Source organism: Grus americana, chromosome 3, assembly GCF_028858705.1.
Source record: "Grus americana isolate bGruAme1 chromosome 3, bGruAme1.mat, whole genome shotgun sequence".
Taxonomy (NCBI): Eukaryota; Metazoa; Chordata; class Aves; order Gruiformes; family Gruidae; genus Grus; species Grus americana.
The window spans coordinates 55,528,386-55,545,965 of record NC_072854.1 but is presented as its reverse complement, the minus strand read 5'-3'; the positions used below and the strand labels follow the sequence as shown (position 1 = coordinate 55,545,965).

At 39.0% G+C, this 17,580-nt stretch overlaps 1 protein-coding gene across 11 annotated transcripts in view; it reads left to right on the top strand.

Moving 5' to 3' along the window:
- The window catches only part of FAM184A (family with sequence similarity 184 member A), an 84,449-nt gene that overhangs the window by 57,951 nt on the left and 8,918 nt on the right, over window positions 1-17,580 (top strand). For 7 of the 11 annotated variants that reach the window (XM_054819555.1, XM_054819554.1, XM_054819564.1 and 4 more), the window contains exons 10-15: window positions 4,727-4,768; window positions 10,808-11,020; window positions 12,171-12,324; window positions 12,744-12,871; window positions 14,628-14,812; window positions 15,303-15,449. In XM_054819555.1, coding sequence (XP_054675530.1) covers window positions 4,727-4,768; window positions 10,808-11,020; window positions 12,171-12,324; window positions 12,744-12,871; window positions 14,628-14,812; window positions 15,303-15,449 — 869 coding nt within the window. The remainder of the gene's footprint in view (window positions 1-4,726; window positions 4,769-10,807; window positions 11,021-12,170; window positions 12,325-12,743; window positions 12,872-14,627; window positions 14,813-15,302; window positions 15,450-17,580) is intronic. The other 4 variants (XM_054819563.1, XM_054819561.1, XM_054819558.1 and 1 more) reach the window with 3 other exon arrangements.

Here is a 17,580-nt window from a genome sequence, read left to right as displayed (position 1 = left end):
TTCTTCCTCTTCCCTTACTAATCGATGATATGGACCTGTTGACCTCCTGGTCCACTGTTTCTTTTTTACTACTGGGGCAGTTACTGTAGTTATTGTTTGTGTCCCTATCTCAGCCACGGTGTCCTCACCTGCAGTTTGGGTGCCTTCCTCAACCACAGTCCTCTGAGAGTACTGCACTGTGGCTCAATAGGCACAGGCCAGGCCCCAGTACAGTGCTAAAAGCTGTTGGTTTTCGTTGGGGTAGGCAAGGCACCCTTCTATCGGGTGGCGTGCCAGTTTGCTGGGATTGCTTGCCTGTTCAGGTGTGAAGTCCCAGGCTATAGGAGGTGATAATCGCCCTAGGAACCTGCCCAAATCCTTCCATACACCCTGCCACCCAGGGACCGGCTGCCTCAGGGCACATTTCAGTATTGCCACACTCAAAAGTTGTCTCCCCTTAAACCAGGACGAAACCAAACTCCACAACACCCGTAATATGCCAGCAGTATTAATAAGTAATATTAATGAGCTTACATAAGGGTGAACAAGGACCTTAGGAGCCTGCATAATGAAACCATCCACGTCAGACCCAGGTAGAGAGAGAAAAGAAAGTATTCCCCCATCACCTCCACAAGATAGCTGCCCCAGCACAGCAATAACATCGATGCCAGGGCCATGCACATAACCATTGTTTGTACTAGCATGCTCCCAAGTTCCTTCATCCTCCCCACAAAATAGCTCCCCCAGCACAGTAAGATCGTCAACACTAGGCCAAAGCACAGAGCAGCCATTGTTTGTATCAGCATGTTCCTAAGTTTAGCAAAATAGAGATAAGCAGCACAGCTAACAAACCCCGTGACCTGCACAGGAGATTGCAACTTAATAACTACTATAGCTGTAGCACCCTTAATACTAAACTGCTGTTGTCGTGCCCCACGTTGGGTGCCAAAAAAAGATTGTGGTGGGTTGACCCTGGCTGGAGGCCAGGTGCCCACCAGAGCCGCTCTCTCACTCCCCTCATTCACTAGACAAGGGAGAAAAAGTGTAACGAAAAGCTTATGGGTCGAGATAAGGACAGGGAGAGATCACTCACTAATTATCATCACGGGCAAAACAGACTGAACTTAGAGAGGAAATTCATCTAATTTATTACTAAGCAAAACAGAGTAGAGGAATGAGAAATAAAATCAAACTTTAAAACACCTCCCCTCACCCCTCCCATCTTCCCAGGCTCAACTTCACTCCCGGCTTCAACCTCCTCCCCCCTCAGCGGCACAGGGGGACGGGGAGTGGGGGTTACAGTCAGTTCATCTCACGGTGTTTCTGCCGCTTCTTCCTCCTCAGGGGGAGGACTCCTCTCATCGTTCCCCTGCTCCAACATGGAGTCCCTCTCACGGGGTGCAGACCTTCAGGAGCAAACTGCTCCAGCATGGGGTCCCCCACGGGGTCACAAGTCCTGCCAGCAAACCTGCCCTGGCGTGGGCTCCCCTCTTCATGGGTCCACAGGTCTGGCCAGGAACTTGTTCCAGCATGGGCTTCCCACGGGCCACAGCCTCCTTCAGGTGCCTCCACCTGCTCCGGCGTGGGGTCCTCCATGGGCTGCAGGTGGAATCTCTACACCCCCTCACCCTTCCTCCATGGGCTGCAGGGGGACAGCCTGCTTCACCATGGCCTTCACCACGGGCTGCAGGGGGATCTCTGCTCTGGCGCCTGGAGCTCCTCCTCCCCCTCCATCTGCACTGACCTTGGTGTCTGCAGAGTTTCTTACATCTTCTCACTCCTCTCTCTGGCTGCAAAAGCTCTCTCTAACTGTTTTTTTCCCTTCTTAAATATGTTATCACAGAGGCGCTGATGGGCTCGGCCTTGGCCAGGGGTGGGCCCGTCTTAGAGCCGGCTGGCATTGGCTCTGTCAGACACAGTGGGAGCTTCTAGCAGCTTCTTGCAGAAGCCACCCCTGTAGCCTTCGCCCCTGCTACCAAAACCTTGCCACGCAAACCGAACACACACCAGATCATGGACCTTGCTGTGGAAGTAGTCATGAGGATGTTTTGAGTTTTTATCGAATTTTATTATTTCTTAATAATACTTCAACCAGACTTATGTTGGAGTTCTCCATTCTCAATGTGTCCTGTGTACTTTTCAATACGGAGCTGCACCTGATTATATTGCTATGCATTTTACTGGAATCAGCCCCCATACCAATGGACTAGCCTATATAATTCTAATTTACAATTCTATCATGTCTGTATTTTATGAAAATTATTTACTGTCTAATAAAGGGTGAAAATAATAAATTGTGGTCAGGTTTAGTATTAATCCTAGTGAATACCTGTTTGATTTTAGTGATGATTCACCATTAGCTGTTTTTGAGATGAAATAAGTTGGTTTTAATCTTTTAAAATATCCTTCAGTAATATTGTATAAGCACACATTTTGATCAAAATCTCATGTGATAATAAATTGCATACCATTAAAAAGTCCTCTTAAGTTTTATTTCTGTGCAGGAGCATTTATTGCCCATGTTTGTAGTGTTCTCAAAGCAAGAAATCAGGTTTTCTTTAGCAGGGCTTTATTTCACTGTTATGTTGACTGAAAAACACCTTATTTTCACACTTGAAGGTTTTCTTGATGACTCTTAAATCATCTTTTCCAGTCTTTTTTCCAGGACTGATGTTTAGCTAGCTGTCCTATAATTAAATATTTTGAATAGTGGTAGACTTCCAGATTTATAAAGTACGTGTGTATTTCAAGTTTTGTTAAAAATCAGTAAGCTGTATTTACTCTGTATTCAACATTGCTCTGTGTCTTTTTAGAACACATAGGAATGTCAAATATATAAGTCCAACTTTATTAAAAAATAACTTTTTTTTGTCTATGCATGGTCTTTTTGCCCATAAGATATGAGCATTTAGTAGTTGGGGGTTTTTTTGCACAAGATAATTACTGTTCTCATTTCACAATTGGGAAATGTGAGTCATAGAAAGATTGCTGCGAATGAGGTAACCCAAGAAATCTGTCACAAATCTAAATACTGGACTTAACTGGAGAGTTTTTGTGCAGAACCTTCACCAAAAGTTCATTTGAATTCCATCTGTTTTCCAGATCTCTGGAAAACTTTTAAGTTTCGTGAAATCACATGTATTAAAATGGTTAGCTCATCTTAGTACTTTTAGTTACAAGATCAGTCTGACAGCGAAGCAAGACCAGTTTCTTTGTTAGAGAAATCTGTTATTCTGCAAGGAGCAGGGGGCAACTCTCACTTTTTTAAAGGCCTTTTTAATAGAATAGACCTCAGAATACAGCTTCCCAAAAGTATTTTTACTTGGCATTCCTTTTCACTGTAGAACATTACTAACCTTTCTGCTTGAGGTGTAAAATCTAAGTATTTCTTGGTTGTACTACAGTGGTGCCTAGATATGTGTGTCAAAATTAAGTCCCAAACATTCTAGAAACTAAAGATTTATTTAGCAAGAGATCATATCTCCTTTTAACAGCTTCCCCCCTAAACAAACCAGACAGGTGGGAAAGGAAGCACAGAAAAAATAGGTGGATTTGTTCAGCTTGGCACCTTCAAAACCCGGTGTTGCAATCAGTGTCTTGTCCGCTGGAGGATGATGCCTCCTGCTGTTACACCTTGGCACAGAAAATTGTTGCTTGTTGCCCTTACAATTTCAATAAGATAATTTTGGATATTCCACAGTAATTTATTTTTATGTTGTGCCTTTTTCTAGATTGAGGAGAGCGAATAATAATTTATTCTTTTTGTATTTTGGCAAAGTATTATCTAAAAGTCCCCAAATATAGGCTTCCAAGCTGGTGTCACAATACCTGCTGTCTCCTAGAGAAAGCTGTTGTCTCGGCTGCCCTGTGCCAAAAGGGGCAATGGGTCACGCTGGATCTGAAATTGCTCTCACTTCATTTCTGAAGACTATTGTGTGCGTGTGGGTGTGCCTAGCTACACCACTCATATATATATATAAAAACACACCAGTCCTTTTTTTTAATATATATATATGTATGAATGATGTATATGATTTGTATGATGAATAATATTTCATATGGAACATTTACTTGGTGATATGTTTTTATTTTTTGCTTTTCGTTCACAATCAACGCTAGTATAAGTGGTACATAAAGTCATTTTTTGCTGGAGACTTTCAGGAAGAGTCTTTCATGTACTCATTCTGAATTTTAAGAAAAATAAAAGAAGTATTTTAATATAAACATGTCTTTATTGCAGACTAAACTTGTTTTCTGCCCTTCAGCAGTGAAATTTGATCTTGAATATTATGTGTTTAATATGCTTGTGATATTTCAGAGACACAGCTGACTGTTGGTTGCATCCTTACCTAACATCTTCTCTAACAGTAATGCAAATTGGTATACTTCATGATTTCTTCCCAAAATTATTTGCCATAATGGAGAAGAGAAAACAGTTGGATAATTTCAAAAGTGTTCAGCTGTGTAACATATGAGTATATGGTAGTATTATGTTGAAGAGAGAATGCTATCCTGTCCGTTCAAAACATAACACAGGAAAAAGGATCATTCTGTTCTATGCTCAGTAGCTTATGTACTCAGTCAAAGCAACGTATTCATACTTTTTTCCAGATAGTTTTCAACTTATTTTTCCCTGATCACATTATAATCAATGTTCTATGTTTTACTCTCCCTTCCTTATCCCTTTTTCTTTTACTTAGTTGATTTCTGAATGTTTCCCTTTATTCCTGTGATCTTTTCTTCATAGCGGCACTGTCTCGGTGAAGCTTTGCATAAATCTATCAGCAATGTAAGTGATTCGCACTTACAGCTTGTAACCAGGGCATGTTTGCACTAATAAATCTGCATCTCCTGTAATACTGCTTTAGAGCTTTAGCCTGCAAAATAGAATATGTGGTGATGTTTGAGAGGAGAACGTTTGCTGCTAGTTACCAAAAGCTTGTGTACTGCGTCCATTCATCTGTGTGAATGTATCTATCGCTGAACATCAAACACTACGTACATGGTCATAATGTCAGCAACATTTTTATGTCATTGTTCAAGCAAGCAAGCTTGTCAGCAGTGCGAATGTGTATCGCAGAGCTTTCTACAAAGCATGAGATTGACGCTGTATTATAATTTGCAGTTTTGCAGTGCAAGTCATAATTGTAGCCAAAATATTCTTTCTTTCCATTTTTTTATTTTTAAAATTCTTACCAATGTTTTTAATGTGCTGAAAACTTTGAATAAGTATATTGAAAGTTCAGAAGAATAGTGTTCAGAGCTGTTTTCTTTTGAATTCTCAGTACAGGAGTATATAGAAGGGATGCTCCAAAGACATGCAAAGGGAGGCACTAATGTTTTCAAAAATGTACTCTTAAGGATATCGGTATATGTACTTAATAATCAAAATAATGTTTGAAATTATGTACTTTTCTAAAAATAACTGTCAGATTTTTAATATTTGATGTACTTTCAACAACAACAACAAAACATGAGAAGGGTAGACAAATCTCACTTGCTTGTTAGAATCCTTTAATCTTCATTGTCCTTTATTTTCTATATAGTCTGTTGATGCAAATAGGCATCTCCAGAGATTGATTCATTTCAGGCTGAGGTTTTGCAGTCACTTTAATCTGGTGGAAGCGTGAACTGCTCTTGAGAAGGAAATTCCTCATCTCCTCTAAGACAGCTTCCTGGCCAGATGTCAGACTTCTCTTGGTCATCTCAATGTTGTGGTTTAACCCAGCCAGCAACTAAGCCCCACGCAACTGCTCACTCACTCCTCCCCGGCAGGATGAGGAAGAGAATCAGAAGGGCAACAGTGAGAAAACTCATGGGTTGAGATAAAGACAGGTTAATAAGTAAAGCAAAGGCCGAGCACACAAGCAAAGCAAAACAAGGAATTCATTCACCGCTTCCTATGGGCAGGCAGGTGTTCAGCCATCTCCAGGAAAGCAGGGCTCCATCACACGTAACAGTTACTTGGGAAGACAAACGCCATCACTCTGAATGTCCTCCCCTTCCTTCTTCTTCCCCCAGCTTTATATGCTGAACATGACATTACATGATATGGAATATCCCTTTGGTCAGTTGGGGTCAGCTGTCCCAGCTGTGTCCCCTCCCAACTCCTTGTGCACCCCCAGCTGCTCACTGGTGGGGTGGTGTGAGGAGCAGCAAAGGCCTTGGCTCTGTGTAAGCACTGCTCAGCAGTAACGAAAACACCTCTGTGTTATCAACACTGTTTCCAGCACAAATCCAAAACACAGAGCCATACAAGCTAGTATGAAGAAAATTAACTCTATCCCAGCCAAAACCAGCACACTCAGTTAAAATGTTTTCTGCATTTCCAAGAAAGAAATGAAAATTGTTTTGCCCTTGGCTTATGCCAAAAATGTTTATAAATTATATACGGAGAATTATCAGAATTTAAGTGAGAGACAAATTTAACTTCAAGCCAAAAATATATTTTTTCATGTCATCTCAATAAAAATTTGGCTGAGATACCATGGTCGACTCCATTTGAATGTTATCATGAAAGGCTTTTTAGAGTATGATGATTAAATTACCTGACGTTCTGCAGGACTTCCCCTAGAATTGTACCTCCTAGTGGCCATGGTGAATGAGATGGCAATGTTGATAAACCTGAGGGACAGAAACATGGTGAATGGGACAAGTAAGAGCGGACAGAGTATCTGTCCAGTATCTCAGTATTTCTGCCACAGGCACTCAGAGGAGGAAGAAGAGAATCTGAGTGAAAATTGTGGGATTTCCTTCGTACGAGATGATTTTTAAGCAGTAATTTGTGTATACAGTTCCCACCTAGTGCAAAGAATTGGACTGGATAATTTCTTAAGACTACCCTAACTGCACATTCCTATGATACTAAAAATGGAGTTAGGAAGAAGAAAAAGAGCAAAGGAGGAGAGGAGTAGGGGGAGAGATACTAGGGTATGGGACAGATGGAAGACAAGGAGTAGAGGAGCTAAGAGCCAAGTAATGGTCTCAGGGAAACAAACACAAAACCCCAACAAACCTGAGAGTAGAAAATTCAGAGCTGGCCATGCTGGCAGTTGCATGGTGCAAACTAACCGCATCAGTGGAGTGAGTTTCTAGGGTTGAAGAGAAAGAATGCAATATGTGGTTGATTGGTTTGTCTGACCAGCATGGCAGCCCTGGCCATGGTATGCTGAAGGAGATCAGCCAAGAAATTCTGGGGCTTCTGAGGAAACTAGAACACCATGATACTATAGGGAAGTTTTTGTATAGATAAGTAACTGGTTGAAAGATAGATATTAAATATATTGTTACCACAGCGAAGGTAGATTATCAGTGGAGTTACCCTGCTGTTCAACATATTTTCTTTTGCAGGTTGTTTATGAATAAGTAAGGTGGGAAAGTTTGTAGCTTATAAAAAGTTATTCAGGGTGGGAAGGACAAAGCCTGAAGAATTATAGAATAGCTATAAAAAGCCAAGGGACTTGGCAATAAAATAGCAGATGAAATTCAGTGTAGAGAAATGCAAAGTGATACGCAAGGAAAAAAAACCAAATTCTAACTTCTTGTGGAAAATGATGAACCTTACCTTGACCTGTTACAGCTAGAGAGTAGTTTTAGGAACTGTAATATATAATTCCTTGAAAACATCACCTCAGTGCTCAGTAGGAGTCACAAAAGTGAATAAAATATTAGGAATATAGGAGAGAAATAGAGAATGTAACATGTAGAACCATATAAGCCACTATATAAAACCAGAGTTTACTCTCATTTAAAATACCTTATGCTGTTTTGGTCTCCTAATCTTAAAAAGAAATAGTAGAAAAAGGGCAAAAGTAGTAGATATGTGATGATAGATACAAAATAGCTTCCATACATTAAGCCAAGACTGTTTAGTATAGAAAAGGGTGTAAGGAGGGAAATGATGGAGACCTACAAACCACGAGTAGAGTAAATGAAAGGGGAACTTGTTTTGACTCCTTTCCGTTACAAGTATTAGAGGTCATTGTGTCAAATTGGCACGTCTATATGGAATTTGCCACAGGATACTGTGGCTTCTATGGATTCAGATAGTGGTTTTATTTAATTAATATTTCTTCCATGAAGTTGCCCTAAAATACTTCTTCTGGTTTAAGAAAGATTGCTGGATGCTAGTGGACTTTGGAGTCCAGATCCCTACATTTATGCCGTGGCCTTGTTTTCCCTGGGTAACTCAGGGTGGCCATTTCTGGAGGCAGAACCTTGAGGATGAGACGAACCTTTGGTATGCACTGTACAATTTGTATGTGATATTTATATTTAGTGTACTTAGTGAAAGGTTCTTATACTACATGAATAGTTCAGATTAAAGAACGTAGTACAGGCCTTCACTGTACTCCTTCAGTTGTAGCTAATCTGTTTCAAAGGTATCTGAAGTAAAATACAGTTGATACAGTATACTTAGAAGGTAGACTATATATGCCCAGACACAAAGACCTGATGAATTTGAAATGCAACAAGTCATGCTCATTTCATTCAAATTTGCTTGTTTTGTTTTAGAGCTAATTTTCCTTTAAGTGTAGCTTTTTTCTTTCAAATCTGCTTAAGCTGTGTCCTTCTGAAAAAAAACCCAAAACAACACGTTTGATAATAATGTTCATGCTGCAAGTTGTCCTTGTTGTGCTGCTGTTAATTTCTTGTTAAGTGGTGGGGTTTAATGTTCTATAAATCAAAAAATTGATGTGCAATGTCATTATTAATTTGTCATAATTAAAGATATGCTGAATCAAATGACACTATCAGACTTTCCTTTATAATTCAATTTTATGTAATGCTCTGAGGCTTGTAAAGTATCTTTATTAATTTAAATTCTTTGTCACATGGCAATTTTATTTTTCCTTCCTTTGAGTCACTGTAGCAAAATTCTTTTTTGCTGAAATCTTGTTTCCAGAATTGGAGGGTGTGGTGGGTTGAGCCTGGCTGGGGGCCAGGTGCCCACCAGAGCCGCTCTCTCACTCCCCTTATTCACTAAACAGGGGAGAAAAGGCATAATGAAATGCTTGTAGGTCGAGATAAGGACAGGGAGAGATCACTCACTAATTATCGTCACGAGCAAAACAGACCAAACTTAGAGAGGGAATTCATCTAATTTATTACTAGGCAAAACAGAGTAGAGGAATGAGAAAATAAAATCAACTCTTAAAACACCTCCCCCCACCCCTCCCATCTTCCCGGGCTCAACTTCACTCCCGGCTTCAACCTTCCCCCCTTCAGTGGCACAGGGGGACGGGGAATGGGGGTTATGGTCAGTTCATCTCACGGTGTTTCTGCTGCTTCTTCATCCTCAGGGGGAGGACTCCTCTCATCGTTCCCCTGCTCCAACATGGAGTCCCTCTCACGGGGTGCAGACCTTCAGGAGCAAACTGCTCCAGCGTGGGTCCCCCATGGGGTCACAAGTCCTGCCAGCAAACCTGCCCTGGCATGGGCTCCCCTCTTCATGGGTCCACCGGTCCGGCCTGGAACTTGCTCCAGTGTGGGCTTCCCACAGGCCGCAGCCTCCTTCAGGTGCCTCCACCTGCTCCGGCGTGGGGTCCTCCATGGGCTGCAGGTGGAATCTCTACACCCCCTCACCCTTCCTCCATGGGCTGCAGGGGGACAGCCTGCTTCACCATGGCCTTCACCACAGGCTGCAGGGGGATCTCTGCTCCGGCGCCTGGAGCACCTCCTCCCCCTCCATCTGCACTGACCTTGGTGTCTGCAGAGTTTCTTACATCTTCTCACTCCTCTCTCCGGCTGCCAAAGCTCTCTCTCTCTAAGTGTTTTTCTTCTTCTTAAATATGTTATCACAGAGGCGCTGATTGGCTTGGCCTTGGCCAGCGGCGGGCCCGTCTTAGAGCCGGCTGGCATTGGCTCTGTCAGACACAGGGGGAGCTTCTAGCAGCTTCTCACAGAAGCCACCCCTGTAGCCCCCCCGCTACCAAAACCCTGCCACGCAAACCCAACACAGAGGGTATCTCTCTTGTGTTTGACTCTAAAGGAAATACAGGTTTAGTATTTTCAGTCTGAAAAGATGCTATCTGATGGGAAGGACAAAGTACAACATTATTATAGAAAGAAAATGGGACTTTTTCAGGGAGTTCAGTATACTCAAATGTATTAAAATGCTTGCTGGGAGAAAAGTATGATTTGTAAAATCAAGTGTTTCTAAGAAAATGAATATTTGTGACTCAGATTGCTTAGATCTTAAATCTTTAAAACCAGCAGAAAAATCACTCTCATAGTATTACTGAGCTAACAAAAAAAAAGCGTGGGGGGGAATCCATCAAGTGCAACGTTTAATTTGTGATGTAGAGTGGTATGCTACCATTTCTTTTTAAATGAGAAAACTATCAGTAGGTAGGACCATATCATATCAAAAGATACAAAACTCAATCAGTCTAGATGTCACAGGCTATCCTCCCCTATCAACAGCAGGATTTTCCTTACAGAATTGATGTGATGTTCCCCTGAAGAACAGTTTATCTTAACGATTGAGTGTTTCATTTCAGATCTTGATAGTGTCATTTTTATTGATCCTTATACAAAACCTAGAAGTAAATTTTGATAATTTGGCCATGAAAAATCATGTTATAGGTAGTGCTATAGTATGAACTGACAGATGTGATAACCCTTACAAACCTATTTAAATGTAATTATTGTATCTCTGAGATATAATATTAACAGCAAATTCAGTAGATGGATGACATTGCTTGTCTGTCTTTTAGTTAACATTCTGGCTTTAAAATTTGAAGTGTTTTCTTCTTTTGAATGTTTTTTTCAGAGTTGATGTTAGTATTAATAACTAATGGGTATTTGCTGTTCTGTTGTGGGTTAGATCTCCTTACTGAAGCAGAATCTGGAGATGCAGCTTTCCCAGTCACAGAGCTCTTTGCAACAGCTACAAGCCCAGTTCAGTCAGGAGCGACAGAGGCTGACTCAGGAGATCCAGGAATTAGAAGAGGAGCATCAGCAAAGGCATAAGTCACTTCAGGAGGCCCATATCCTTGCCTTTCAAAACATGGAAGAAACAAAAGAGCAAGAACAAAAGGCATGTTCATATGGATATTCCGACTCATGTAGAGAATGTTGCCATCTTAGCAATTTATGTACACAGTCGGAATTAGTAAAGAAAAGTGTCTGCATAACTACTAAATTTCCTTTTCAGCTGCTGTCTTATAGTAACATTTTTATCCAGTTAAATCTGATTAAAACATATTGAAAGTCATCTCTAATACTGGAATTGTTTCATGCCTTGCTTTATACTCTACCAGTATGTGTGTATACGTAGGTGTATATATATGTAAAATTATTATCACACACATGTTTCTTTACAGTAGTTTGACATTGTTATCCATAGCATTATATTCTAGTTTTGATTTGGAATAGGTTGCTCTGTATTTTCTATTATGGTTACCTAATTTTGCATGTGTTTTCTGATATAACCTGTCAGTTGACTGCTTTTGTAATGTATTTTACATTTTCATTATGTTAAAATTTGTATAAACCATGTTCTGCAAATTGCAAGATAATTTGCATGTCCAGAACAATGTCACACCTAAGATATTTTTTTAAAACCTCGTCTGAACCAGCTTTAAAATTGAAATTTTGGCAGTGCATAGTACTTAATAGGGTGTGCATCTAATTTTTTTTTTTTAAGTTCATATCTAGAGTGTACCTTTGCAAGCAATTTTTCCGTTGTCCTCAGAGTGTACTTTGGTTCATATCATAGACTGGTCTTGGAGGACACAAGGTGGATTTCTTTTCTTCAAACTGAAACTAGTAGATGTACACCAGGAACATGATGCTTCATACACTTCGATAGAGAATAAACATGGGTGTCAATGGGGAACAAAAATTCCCAAATGTGCATTGCATGCACACTAGAATCATCTATGGATCTGCACCTTACCACATTGCTTGCTATTGTAATTATATCCATAGATTTTTTTTTCTCTTTTCCAACTGTGAGCAGAACGGAGTTTTTATGCATAGGTAATCTTGATAACCATTGGCCACTGAAAAGAAAAAATATAATTGTAGGATAACTTAGAGAAGAAAATATGAGCAATATTAGCGTATTTTTAATGATTTCTAGAGTATGCCAATGCCTGCTTTTTGTGGCCAGTTGTTTATTGTTTAATATTTTATAAATTCCCTAAGCTGGTATAGAATAAATGTTGTCAATTTTGATTTCATAGGAATTAGAAGAACGTTTACAACAGAAACACTCTGAAGAACTTCAGGCGCTGAAAGAAACACATAAACAAGCCATGGAAGGTTTCAAACTGGAGATGGAACAGGAACTTCAGACTCTACGATTTGAGCTGGAGGATGAAGGAAAAGCTATGTTAGGTATTCTATTTAAAATTTGCAAGTGGGTCCAAAACCATTATTTCTACTGATACAAAGATACACACACATACATGCATGTACGTGTGTGAATACTGTATTGTAATACTGTAGTGTATCTCGGAGTCATTCAATGTTAACCTAGTTGTTCCTCTTAAAATCAGTATAAGCTTTAACAGGTAAGCCCAAACTGTTCACTTTTGAAAAATCTTACCCTTAGGTTTTTTTGGAAGGAGTAAGTCACCAAATTTCATGATGGAGAATGTTTCAGAAAGTAACGGGAATAGAATGACAGGACAGTTGCTTAGCTGATGTAAACAGTGCATGTGAGGTCAGCAGCAATACTTGACAGAGCTGGACTGTTATTGTTAATTAATGTAAACATTTGCAAAATAAACTTTTCTTTTTGTTATGATAACTAGCTTCCTTGCGCTCAGAGCTAAATCATCAACATGCAGCAGCCATTGACCAGCTAAGGCACAACCATCAACAAGAACTGGTAGCTGCCAAAATGGAGCTTGAAAGAAGCATAGAACTCGGCAGGCGACAGGTAGGAGGCATTGCTGACAACTGACTCTGAAATTGCATCATCAGTATTCATTTTCTCTTAGCTGGAGGCAGAAACTGTTGTGAACAATCAACAAACATGTAATCCTTCAGTCAGCCAGCACCAGCAGATAATGCATCCCTACCAGTTTACCTAAACTTCCTTGCTTAGCTTTTTCTTCCTTCAACAAACTTCATTCGAAGCCAGTAAAGGTTCCCGTATCAAGGCAGTTTCCTCTCAGAATTGTGAAACTCTCTGGGAGTGCACTGGCTTGCCATGGGAGGAGAATCCCGATTCTTGCAAAATTCTACTCATCCTCAGCTGCCAGCAGGACTTAAAAAGAAAAAAGCTGTTTCTCTCCGAAGCCTAACTGATATGGCTAAGAAGTGGTTGCTTGAAACCAAATGATTGCTTCAAACTTAAGAGGTAGCTTAGTATCTTTTATTTTCAGGAGCCAAATTGGAAAAGATAAATTAGCATCTGAAGAAAGCAGAGAAGATAACATAAGAGCTTGCAACTGTTTCTTAAAAAACACACATCCAAAACAAAAAAAAAAAAACCCAAACAAACTCCCAAATCCAGTATGGACTGCCTTTGCATTCAGCAGCAAACTGATTCATTGACACACACAAGCTTTAGTTGTACTGAGGGCAAAGCAGATAATTGTGGGTTTTTGTGTTAGAATGCTCATCAGTTCACAGGAGCAGACCTGAATTAAATGCAGAGAGGTATGAGCAGGGTGATTATATTTGCTGCTTTTTGAAATATTTAAATACCTGGATATAAATTTTTCCACTGCATTTTCTTACAACTTTAATATAGTCTTTCTATAGGGAGGTAGAGAGTTATTTTTAAAGGTCTAGTCTTAAAGATGTCCTATTTGTGCATTAGGATGTATTTGTATTTCCTGGATGCATGAAGGCACAGAACACAATTATTCATAAAACTACTTTGAAATATCTGCTGATTTTCTATCTGTGCAAACTATATGGTCATTAATTATTGTGAAACTGTAAGAAGCCAAATAGATGTAAATGAAAAACTTTGAAAAAGGTTGATTTTATTACAGATTTGTTCTAAACTGAGGACAATCATTATCAAAACCATTGGGATGGGTTCCAGATGTGTTTCCCAGATGTTAAATTCATTAGAACTTTTTCTGCAAAAAGAATGACTTTTATTGATTTATTGGACACAATATAAATATTATGTAAACTATTTAGCACATATTCCACTGTGAGATATATATTATCCTTATATTTATATATACATAAGAAAGGAAACTTCTGAATCATAGTGTTCGTTGGTGCAGGGCACACATCTTGAGCTCTTTTGTCCCATTGTATGGGGGTGTAAAGGGAAAATCAGTTTCTCTGTAACGTATGTTGAAGAGGTAGAAAATGCTAAATGCTCAGCCCCCTGGTTCTTAGAAGTATCAGGTCTTTTGTTGTATGGGGGAGCAAAAGGAAAATGTAATGAACTATGCAAACTTTTAACAGGCAGTTACAATGACAGGTTTTAAATTTTGTTGCAAATGGAAATTGTTTGTTACATACCTTTGATTTCTTCTTTATTTGTGCTTGCACACAATAAAAACCCCCTCAGTTTGTAATTATAATTTGTGTCAGCATCAAAAACTGAAAAAATTGTCTGTTGAATGGAAAATTCTGTTCAGCTCTTATCTTCCAAAAGCAAGTATTATGCTTCTGAGAGGCAAGTCTTTTTACAGTATTCTTTGCTGCTGCTACTTCTGTCATAGGAGAAAGAATTTTTATGCCGAATATCAGATCTACAAGATGAACTGAGACACCGAGACCATCATATAGCTGAACTGGACAAAGAGATTCTGCACCTTCATGAAAATATAAGTGCATTGACCAAGGAATTAGAGTTTAAAGGGAAAGAAGTTCTTAGAATACGCAGTGAATCCAACCAACAGATCAGGTATGAATTTTTCCACTCTAAATTCAAATGTGTATAATTTCACATATTGTTTGATTTAAGAAATTTTACCATTTGCAGCTTTTAATTTATCCTCTTAATCAAGTGATGTTATATATCATTTAGTCGTCTTTAGAAAAAGCTATGCCCATTACTAGTAAAGTTAGTGAATATTACCATACAGTTAAGCTGCATTTCAGAGATACATTTTGGCATATTTTAGTAACAGTCCGCTCAAGTGTTAGTTTTTGTGGGTTGTTTTTTTTTCATTCTTTATGGTTTTTATTTAAAAAAGCATTAAAGGAGATGCATTTTCCATGAAATAAGCTAGAAGATTGGAGGACAGTAAGTAGTGGGTTTTGATGAATAAGTAATTCCTTCTGTGTTGTCTGATACTGTGTAAAAGCCATTAGAAGCATGGCAGAAAATCATGATGAACAAATGAGTCTGATCTTAGAATAACTCTTTTTTTAACAAAAAATAAACTAAACAGGATGCATGAGCAAGATTTAAGCAAGAAACATGAGAAAGAGCTGGATGTCTTGACAGCAGATCACATCAGAGAGAAACAAAGCATGCTGGCAGATTTTAATAAGACCCAAGAGCTGCTCAAGGAAATTAATTCAGCTTTACAAATTTCGTAAGTTTTGTTGCATTAAAAAAACTTGTATGTAGCTGCGTTTGAGTGAATACTTTATTCTGGTGTCCATAAGTTGCTGAAGATACTGCAGAGATGCAGATGTGCAAAAACCACAGTCAAATAGGGGGCCTAATCTTGCATTCTTTAGGCAACACAATTCTATAAGCTTTCGGGGAATTTAGTGAGATAAATTCTTAGGGATTTGAGACTGAAAAATTTCAAGTAGGAAAGATATTAAATCTGTGCAGTTCTTAGAAGACATTATTTCAAATGTTTTCTCTCAATCTTTAAACATCTTTTTTGAGAACACAAAAGTTTCTTCAACAAGTTTATAAACAGTCCAGTATTTGCTATTAAGAAGTCTGATTGTAGCACATGAGCAATGCAAACATTTTCAGGTTTGCTAACATAAGGAAGATTAGTGTCTGAAATGGATTATATGAGCATAACAATAACAGAATACTTAGAGTGTCTCTGAGTCAAAGTGCCACCTGGGGTTAGACCACCTCTGGGCAGAAGTGGTGTAGGAGTGTGTCATCTAGCCGGTGTTTTCCTGTCTTCCACGTCCTTCATTCTTTATCTCTATCTGTGATGTAACTCATTTGGTCAGGGCTTCTGACTGAGGTTTCATAGTGCATTGAGGGCTTCCTGACACAAAGTTGTCACTGAGGCATTTGTATTTGCAGGACAAAAGATTTATGGCAGAGAAAATAATTGGTTCTAGGTATATGATAGAAAACTTTTTAAAGTAAGTATCAATTAAAAATGGACAATAAAGCCCAAATGCATCTAATTCTTTCTTGATAATAAGCACTCAGAAATTGTCTTCAAATAAGATGGGTATAAAATTCTAGTTCTTACTCCTTTGTAATCGTTGACATGCACAGTCCTGTGCCCTGATAGATGTGCCATTCAGTAAATTAGTAAACTAGTAAACTACCTCCTGTTTACTGCATTTATCTTGTATGAGAAACATGCCTATGAGCAGCCACCAAAGCTAGGTTTTAGAACTGTTTACCCTAACTTTTTCTCCCATGAAGTTGCTTGTTTTTCAGCATCCTGAAATTTTCTGAATTTAGTTGGTTCCCTACTCCTGGTTCTTGCTCAACTCAGAGCTGTGAGGAAGCAGCCACTGGCCTAAAGACAGCAAGCATTATCCAGGGTGCCCTGACCTGGCTTTCAGTGTGTTAGGCGCTCTACTTACATTGAAGCAAGGAGCTGTCAAAAGAGGAAACTATGTTAAAAAAACCCAAACAACAGAAGAGTTTTATACTGCTATTTCTTAAGTAACTGTTTCCAGGTTCAGCCTTACCTAAAGCATGGCCTTGTGAACAGTTATGAAATGGAGAATCTATCTTACAGTAATTGAGAGTGGGTATCATTAATTAGGCTGTACAACTAGAGTCTTTAAATTACATATTATCTCTTTGAAACAGAAAAAAACCCCCCGAACAGTTCTCTGAAATACCTGAAAATAAAATGACAGCTGTGCATAACTATGTACTATACTCTGGGGATCTGTATACAATAGCTTAGCCCAGCATAAAATGTATACACAAAAATGAAGCCAGCTGAGCATATTTCTGTTCTGCTGAGTCAAAGGCCTTTTCTGCAAATAAAAACAGTCAAGTTGTTCACAGTCATAATGTTTTATGTAAATACATTATATAATCTCCTCAGATTATGTACAGGTTGTTTGAAGGTTATAAATATAATGTAATATGAACTGTTTTTTTCAGATGCAACTCAAAGTAAAAAATCACATAGCTGCTTCTGAAGGGAAAACATTTATCTAAACTGAGAAATTATGTCTACTTCCATGGAAGTAGAATTGGAATTAAGTTTGAGCTGACTTAGACACCTTAGATTCATAGATTTTTGTCAGGGCTTGTTTGGGATTTTTTTGACGTCTCTTTTTTCATGAAGTTTGTTAAGTTTCCTGAATCTGTTCTGAAACTTGGTTCACTAATCTACATGAGGGCTGAATATGTGAGACAAGTATTTTAATAGTTGCCTTTGGAACAATGTCTAGCATCATGAGCATTATATTTATGTTTCAAAGAGACATAGTCATTTGAAACTGTCCTGTCTTCAAAATGTGTTCTTTAAGAAGAAACAAGGAGATTTATGC